Source organism: Carica papaya, chromosome 7, assembly GCF_054855325.1.
Source record: "Carica papaya isolate Zhongbai chromosome 7, ASM5485532v1, whole genome shotgun sequence".
Taxonomy (NCBI): domain Eukaryota; kingdom Viridiplantae; phylum Streptophyta; class Magnoliopsida; order Brassicales; family Caricaceae; genus Carica; species Carica papaya.
The window spans coordinates 28,773,797-28,782,667 of NC_142315.1; the positions used below are offsets into that span (position 1 = coordinate 28,773,797).

Consider the following 8,871-nt stretch of genomic DNA (forward strand, 5'->3'; position numbering starts at 1 on the left):
GAATGCACTAAAAGAAAATTAATTTTTATTTTGGCTAGAATTATTTGGAAAAATAAATTTAAACTTCAATCACATAGCTATAAGTATATTCTCTTTGCCATAATAAAATAAAATAAAACCATAAATCTCCACTATATTAATGACTTAGGAGAACTAAAAATTGGTTAATTTCTGTTGAATTTAAAAAAAAAAAAAAAAAGAAACTCATTTAGGAGATGCTGCGAATGCCTTTGGAGTGTCGCAAAAGTTCTGAATCAGTTGTGGAGCATAAGGGGCTAAGGGGAAAAAAACTGACCAACAACTCTTGCTGATATTTAGAATTGCATTACAACAAGAAGAGGAAGGGGTAAGACCTCCAATTGGAAAAGTGAAAAGTGACAGCAAGCATCCTTCAATACCATTAAAGGACGCCAAACACTGATTAATTTGAGAAGTTCCTGGAAGTCCAGGAATTCCTGGAAATCCAGGTAATAGCTGGGTGTGACTTGGTTGCACCAACATTGCAATCCAAGTGGCCAGAAGCAGTAATTGAATGGTTTGTTGAGCTTTGCCTGACATGTTTGATTGGTAAATTTTTTTGTCTTTTCGTATTACTAGGAGTTAATTGATCAAGAGCAGTCTATTGCAATGAAAAATTGAAACGAATAGAGCGACTATTTATGCTATAGTAGAAATGTGAGTAATTAAGCTTGTTTAATACTATTTTTAATACTATTTATAATATTAACTCAGTCGTTACTAAATCGTTAATTTTGGAGTGAATTCTAACTGTTGATTTACTTAAACGTTTATCGAAACTGATGATTTATGTTAGGTTCCTAGAGAATAATTCACTCCTGCTTATAGAAGCTCCAATTAATGGACAAAATTTTGTATAGTAAGTCTACGATGGTATCTTTTTTTCTTAATTAGACGAATGTGCATTAAACAAAGACCGAGTCTTCTTACTAATTTAAAGAATTAAAGCTTCATTACAACAAAATAAATTCTCACGTTGCTTTTTGATCAAGCATATTCTTTGTTTACAAATACTTCATCAAATCAGATCGACACTACAAAAAGAATTTGCATTACTCATTGAAAATAAAAAATTCCTACTAGGATGATTTAGAGGTTTTTAATTCACTAAGAGAATAATTACTCCTTAAAAATTAAATACAGAGTTTGTTAGAATTGGATGTCTATCCCTTTTAGAATTTCGAGTTTATCAAATCGAATATCTATCCTTTTTAGACTCTTAGACTTTGTATATTTTTTTGTGTTCCTTCATTAACTTAAATAGAACAGAACGCCAATCATAACTAATCTTAAGAAATAAATAATCACCAAACCACATATAAGAATGATTCTAATTGCATATTTATAGAAATGGTAGTTCTAATATCATCTCTTTGGGGAAGGTCTAGTAGTTTTCTTATAATTATAAATAACGATGTAACTTTAGCTTATACAGTTTTGAATATAATTTTGGGTCATGTCTTATCTATATAATTTTTTTTTTTTTGGTTAGTTTCTTAGTGGGGCTCTTTTTGGTTAACGTCTCCGTAATTTATTTTCTCTTTGTTCTTAGGACATTAAGCGATTAACCGTAAAATTTCATTACACTTTTTAGTGAATTTAATAGCCAACATCACATTAGTGATTAACCATAAAATTCCCCTTAAAAATTAATTCATTGTTGGCACCAACAAAAGGAGTTGGTTAAGACTAATGTGCACATGTCAATGCTTGAGAATCATAGCTTAGAAGCGAAAAGGAAATTAACTAAAAGAAAATTATTTGATTTTCTAATTTATTTATAATGAATTGCAAAAATAGATTTATACCTCATTAACCCAACCAAGCATTTCCTTCTTACTTGAATAAAACATTAAATCTCCACTAACTTACTAACTTATGAGCACTAGAATTTGGTTGATTTCCTTTTGCATTTGAAGAAACGGAAATTATTTAGCATGAGGTGAAGATGACTTTTAAATGTTGCAGAAGTTCTCGATCAGTGGTGGAGTATAAGGGGTTAAGGGGAAAAAAAGAGACCAACAAATCTTATTGATATTTATAATTGATATTTACAAATGTGTTGCAGCAGGAAGAGGAAGGGTTAAGACCACCAATTGGAAAAGTAAAAAGTGATGACATGCACTCTTGAATGCCACTCAAAGATGCTAAACACTGATTAATTTGTGAAGTTATTGGAAGTCCTGAAATTTTCAGAAATCTTGGTAGCAACTGGGCGTGTCCTGGTTAGACCAATATCGCAACCCATGTGACCAAAAGCAATAGTGGACCAGCTTGTTGAGTTTTGCTAGACATATTTGATTAGTAGATTTTTTACTTTTTGTTAGTACTAGAGTTGATTGATAAAAAAGAGCAGCTTACAAGGATGAACGGTTGAAATGAAGAGAATGAGTATTTATTTTATAACAGAAATGAAACTTATTGAGATTCTTAATTACCATTTTTAAATTACAACATTAATTTAATGGTTATTAAGTTATTAATTTTGGATCAAATTCTAACGGTAGATTTACTTGAACATTAGTTATAGAATATGATAATTTATATTTATCTACAGGGATTTTGTCGTCTCTTAGTCTACCCAAAAAATATTTTTTTTTTTTTAAAAAGAATTTATCCAAGCTCTAACTAAGAGAAAAAATTATATATACTAAATCTATCATGATAACATTTTTTCTGATTAAATGTATCACTCTCATTGTCTACGGATTACTGTCTTAAAGCTACAATAAGAAGTTTTTCTACACCCGCATAACAATAATAAAATAATAATATTCTCCTAGGCCAATCTCGTATGGGGATATAAAATATAATATTATGTGGATTTTAAACTTTCTCTTAATACATATTTATAGAACTTATTAAAACTGAGAACAAATTCATGTTGTTAAGTTTGTTCTTTGCATTCTAATACTTAATCAAACTCTGTCAAAACACTAAAACAAAAATTGCATTTTTTTTTAATTGAAAATGAGGAAATCTTTAGAATCTGATGTTATGTTTTTGCGTGTATATATAGGAGGTATATACTAACTATACACTTTGTTGAATAAATAACTAAATAAATCTTATTACATTTTGCATACATAGTATTGTATATCTCGGTGAATGTGTCTCTCAATAAGATTTTCAATGATATATTTAAATACGAAATAAGTAATTCTTCCTAACCATATAGTTACCTTTGATTTCATTGAGATATTGTGGTTGTCCTTCTGTAAAGTATTTAAAGAGGTATAAGAAAAATATCTAATTACGTTTATACAGAAATAATAGTTCTCACGAATCTCTTTGATGATTTTGAATGGTCAGAAAAATATTTAATATTTTGAAAAATTTGAATGTTGTGAATATCGTATCAAAAATACTTTATCTCTTTGATATGAATTATTAGTACCTTTAATATTATTTAATCATATGATAATTATATATTTCAAGACTAATATGAAATTCAATTGTAAGATTTACTGGGATTATAAAAAGCCGTTGGATCTATTAGGAGCAAATTCTATTAATACCGATCTATTGATGATGGTTGATAATATATTTAACTATATATGTGTTGAGAAGCAAAAATAACTATATATATAGATACGTTGAAAAGGAAAAAGAAAAACAAATGTAAGAAAATAGAAAATGAACTAAATTAATGTTTTTCAATTTTTATTTATGATAGAATTACTTGCATTAAACAAAACTATTTAAGCTCAATTCAACAAACTAAACATTTCTTTATCAGAAGAAAATACAATAAAATCTTAAATCTCCAATGAATTACTTAATTTAGGGTACTTAGAAATTGGTTGATTTTCCATGGGGCTTGAAAAAGCTGAACTCATTCAAGAGGTGGTGGAGATGCTTTTTGAGTGCTGCAAAAGTTCTGAATCAGTTGTGGAGTATTTGGGACTAAGGGGAAAATAAATGACCAACAATTTTCGTTGATATTTAAAAATGCATTGCAGCATGAAGAGGAAGGGGTGAGACCACTAATTGGGTAAGTGAAAAGCGATGGCAGACATCGCTGAATGCTATTTAGTGATGCAAAACACTGGTTAATCTGAGCAAATTCTGGAGTTCCTGGAACTCCTGGAATCCTTGGAAATCTAGGCAATCCTGAAATTCCTGGAAGTCTTGGAATTCCTGGAACTCCTGAAAATCTAGGCAATCCTGGAGTTTCCGGAATTCCAGGAATTCGCGGAAGTCCCGGAATTCCAGGAAGTCCTGGAGTTCCTGGAAGTCCCGGAATTCCAGGAATTCCCGGAAGTCCCGGAGTTCCCGGAAGTCCCGGAATTCCTGAAATTCCCGGTAGTCCCGGAGTTCCCGGAAGTCCCAGAATTTTCGGAATTCCCGGTAGTCCCGGAGTTCCCGGTAGTCCCGGAGTTCCCAGAAGTCCAGGAATTTTCGGAAGTCCCGGAGTTCCCGGAAGTCCCAGAAGTCCCGGAGTTCCCGGAATTCCAGGAATCCCCGGAAGTCCCGGAGTTCCAGGAAGTCCAGGAATTTTAGGAATTCCCGGAAGTCCTGGTGTTCCCGGAATTCCAGGTAATCCTGGAAATCTAGGCAATCCTGGTATTAGTTGAGAGTAGGTTAATGGCATCAACGTTGTAATCCATGTAACTATAAACAATACTATAATGCTTTGTTGAGCCTTGCTTGACATGCTTGATTGGAGTTATGTTCCGACGGAAAAAGAATTGGTTGATGAAGAGAAGGCTAATGGGATGAATGGTTGAAACAAAGAGAGTTGGTGTTTATATAATAGTGATTTTAGGTTTTTAATTAGTATTTTTATTAATAAAAACCCCCCAAACCATAAATTTTCTTTACTGTTATCTTTTAATTAAACCATTAGGTAAGTGGTTACTAATTAAGCCATTAATTTTGGATTTAAATTTTAAAGTTTTATTATATATATTTAAATACTATAAAAATTATTAAAAATGACTTAAATTATTGTGGATAATTACTCATGGTGTTTAAAATTAGAAAGTATAATAAATTTGAATTTTAAAATATGTTTTTAATAATATGTTTTTTTAAAAAAAAAATAATGCATTAATTAATTAAGTAGTGCAAATATCACATTGGGTAATGTCTCCCGAACATGGAAATGATGAACAGAGCTTGACAGTCGGCCGAGTTCGTGGGCTATAACATTACAATCATGCCAGCCCAACTGATATTTATATCCGCCGATAAGTTTCGATTTTCTATATTTTTTCAGCCCACCGAGGGCCCTATGGGTATTTTATCACAGGAACCAATACAAGTTTGGCCGAATTCGGCCGAAAACGGTCGGAAACAACCAACCCAAGGCGGATCACCGCCGTGACGGAATTTTAAAATTGGTCGAGTAGGCCCTGAATGTGATTTTGAGTTATTTGGGGACATGTGCAGGTACTGTAAGTGCGTTTCAGTTCCCAAAAAAAAATTCAGGGAATCTAGGGACTACCCGTAGGCGCAGTGAAAAATCGATTTTAGACTTCGAATCAAGTAAGGATCCCTCACCCTATTTCCTATCGTGGAATTAAAGTTCAATTGAATGATAAAACTGTATTTTATGAATTATATAGATACACGTAATTACTTAAGGTTGCTAATGGAGCCCGAATCTGATATACTTTTCGGTCAGTTCCTGTTTTATTTATTTTATGGTTTTAAATGCGTTACGATAGGTGGCTTATTTATTCTATGGTTTCGGATGCATGATTCACTGTTGCTTGGTTTCGTGGATTTAGTGTATGCTTGCCTCGTTGAATGCACGTTACTTGTTTAAGTATTCACATTTATGTGAGAAATAGAAAACTAAGAAAAGAATGGAAAAGGGTATGTGAATTGATAAATGGATAAGTTGATAGTCTCACTAGATATCCTGGGAGATGGTGGACGGACCAGCTCCATAAGGAACCCTATCGGGAACGTTGTCTCATACCGGATGAGGTATGAAGACTTTAAATGTTTTGGCACCCATACCGAACGGGGTATGGGGACGGCTCTGGAATTAAGTTATTTAACTTAATGTTTCACGTGTAGCGGGGACCCCTATGGATCCCCATTGATACTGGTAGGCTGATAAAAGAGGAAAATTATTGTTTGATGATTGAAAAATAAAAGTATGACATGTGCTATGTTACAGAGTATGTATGAATTCATGATATCTTTGATGTTATTGTTTCTATGGGTCATTTTCATAAATCTCACCGAGGTAAGTGGATAGTAAATGGTTTTATTATTGATTAATGAATTTGTTAAAAATTGTACTCCATTGGTCGTTTTTGTTTTTCTACCAACCTTTACTTTTGTGACAGTGATATAGTGTGACATCCTTACTTAACTATTTCATATAAGGAGGACTTGGTTCACGAGCCCATTCCGCAGGAAGACGGCAAGTAGATGCCTAAATATTTTATAGCTTTCTTTATAATATTTCATTTCTAGTATTTCCTTTAGTTAACTTATTCTTTCATATTGTTAGTACATTTCGGTTATTGTGTAAGGGATATTAGTCAGAACTTTTTATTTCGCTTCCGCACTCAAAATTTATATCATATTTTAATTAAACCATTAATGAAGTGGTTACTAATTAAGCCATTAAATTTGGGGTTAAATTTTAACACAAATTGGTAGTATATATGTATTGAAATACTATAAAATTTATTAAAAAGGACTTAGAGTATTTTGAATAATTACACATGGTGTTTAAAACTAGAAAGTACTATAAATTTAAATTTTAAAATTTATTTTTTATAATATATATTTTTTTTAAAGGAATAATATGTTTTTTTGAGTTTGTACATATTTGCGATTTATATGAATTATATAAAAATAATAATCTTAAAATTGTGAAAGCATTTGGCACTATGTTTAAAACTTTAAAAACCTTAAAATTAAATTAAAAAATTCTTTAAAATTAATTAGTAAATTCATTAAAAAGAAACATGGTAATCTTTTTTTAAAAAATAAATATTAATTTATTATAAATTAATTATAATATTAAAAAGAGAACATTTAGAAAATTAAAATAACCAAAACTCTAACATTTAGAAAAATTACATAAGAAAAATATGGACATCTCAAATTGATGATATATATATATATATATATATATATATATATGCGATTAGAATATTGATTGGCATGTATGCTTAGCATGTGAGAACAAAAAAATTGAATAATGAAGTCAAAGAAAAAGAAAAGGGTGTATCAACCTTTATTTTGCTGAGAATTGAAAGAAAAAATGAATTTAAACCTAAATTGGATAAAGCTAAAATCTAAAAATCTCTATTGATACACTGAATACACCTAATTTTAGTTGATTTCTTTTGGATTTTTGAAGAAGATGAATTTAGTTTATATATATATATACATATATGTATATACATGTATATTTAAATTCAGCCAATTATGAAACTTTTAGATATATTTACGTTATAACATTGCAACATTTATAACATTATAGTTCAATATTTATAAAAAATATCTAAATCATTTGTACTTATATTATGTATTCTTGATAGTTTTCTGCGGGTTTTTTTTATAAAAAATTTCTGCATAATTTATTCTCTCTTTGTTCTCATGGCCTGATTTGATCAATTCCTGTTAATTTTTTAGATAATTTAAAAATGTGACACTAGTGTAAAAGTAATATTATAATTATACACATTAAGAATTATATGAAAATGTATTGTAGGGATTAGAATTGAAGCAAAAAAGAAAGCCTGAGAATGTACTTGCTTATATATTCATAGCTTTGAAACAAAAAGGAAGAAGTCTATAAGAAAACAAATAATGCACTAAAAGAAAATTAATTTTTATTTTGGCTAGAATTATTTGGAAAAATAAATTTAAACTTCAATCACATAGCTAAAGTATATTCTCTTTGCCATAATAAAATAAAATAAAACCATAAATCTCCACTATATTAATGACTTAGGAGAACTAAAAATTGGTTAATTTCTGTTGAATTTAAAATAAAAAAAAAAAAAAAGAAACTCATTTAGGAGATGCTGCGAATGCCTTTGGAGTGTCGCAAAAGTTCTGAATCAGTTGTGGAGCATAAGGGGCTAAGGGGAAAAAAACTGACCAACAACTCTTGCTGATATTTAGAATTGCATTACAACAAGAAGAGGAAGGGGTAAGACCTCCAATTGGAAAAGTGAAAAGTGACAGCAAGCATCCTTCAATACCATTAAAGGACGCCAAACACTGATTAATTTGAGAAGTTCCTGGAAGTCCAGGAATTCCTGGAAATCCAGGTAATAGCTGGGTGTGACTTGGTTGCACCAACATTGCAATCCAAGTGGCCAGAAGCAGTAATTGAATGGTTTGTTGAGCTTTGCCTGACATGTTTGATTGGTAAATTTTTTTGTCTTTTCGTATTACTAGGAGTTAATTGATCAAGAGCAGTCTATTGCAATGAAAAATTGAAACGAATAGAGCGACTATTTATGCTATAGTAGAAATGTGAGTAATTAAGCTTGTTTAATACTATTTTTAATATTAACTCAGTCGTTACTAAATCGTTAATTTTGGAGTGAATTCTAACTGTTGATTTACTTAAACGTTTATCGAAACTGATGATTTATGTTAGGTTCCTAGAGAATAATTCACTCCTGCTTATAGAAGCTCCAATTAATGGACAAAATTTTGTATAGTAAGTCTACGATGGTATCTTTTTTTCTTAATTAGACGAATGTGCATTAAACAAAGACCGAGTCTTCTTACTAATTTAAAGAATTAAAGCTTCATTACAACAAAATAAATTCTCACGTTGCTTTTTGATCAAGCATATTCTTTGTTTACAAATACTTCATCAAATCAGATCGACACTACAAAAAGAATTTGCATTACTCATTG

The 8,871-nt window shown here is 30.5% G+C and overlaps 2 protein-coding genes across 2 annotated transcripts; both read right to left on the reverse strand.

The window, feature by feature from the left end:
- Positions 1-204: 204 nt before the first annotated feature.
- Positions 205-558, reverse strand: LOC148253140 (uncharacterized). Its single transcript, XM_088208552.1, has one exon. It carries the CDS (start codon positions 556-558, stop codon positions 205-207), a length of 354 nt encoding a protein of 117 aa, XP_088064678.1.
- Positions 559-8,007: 7,449 nt separating this feature from the next.
- On the reverse strand, positions 8,008-8,361 carry LOC148253141 (uncharacterized). The gene has a single exon (XM_088208553.1). It carries the CDS (start codon positions 8,359-8,361, stop codon positions 8,008-8,010), a length of 354 nt encoding a protein of 117 aa, XP_088064679.1.
- Positions 8,362-8,871: the final 510 nt, after the last annotated feature.

What these genes read in the sequence shown, in the direction of transcription:
- LOC148253140 (XM_088208552.1), bottom strand. Translation starts at nt 558, where the DNA reads ATGTCAGGCAAAGCTCAACAAACCATTCAATTACTGCTTCTGGCCACT.
- LOC148253141 (XM_088208553.1), bottom strand. Translation starts at nt 8,361, where the DNA reads ATGTCAGGCAAAGCTCAACAAACCATTCAATTACTGCTTCTGGCCACT.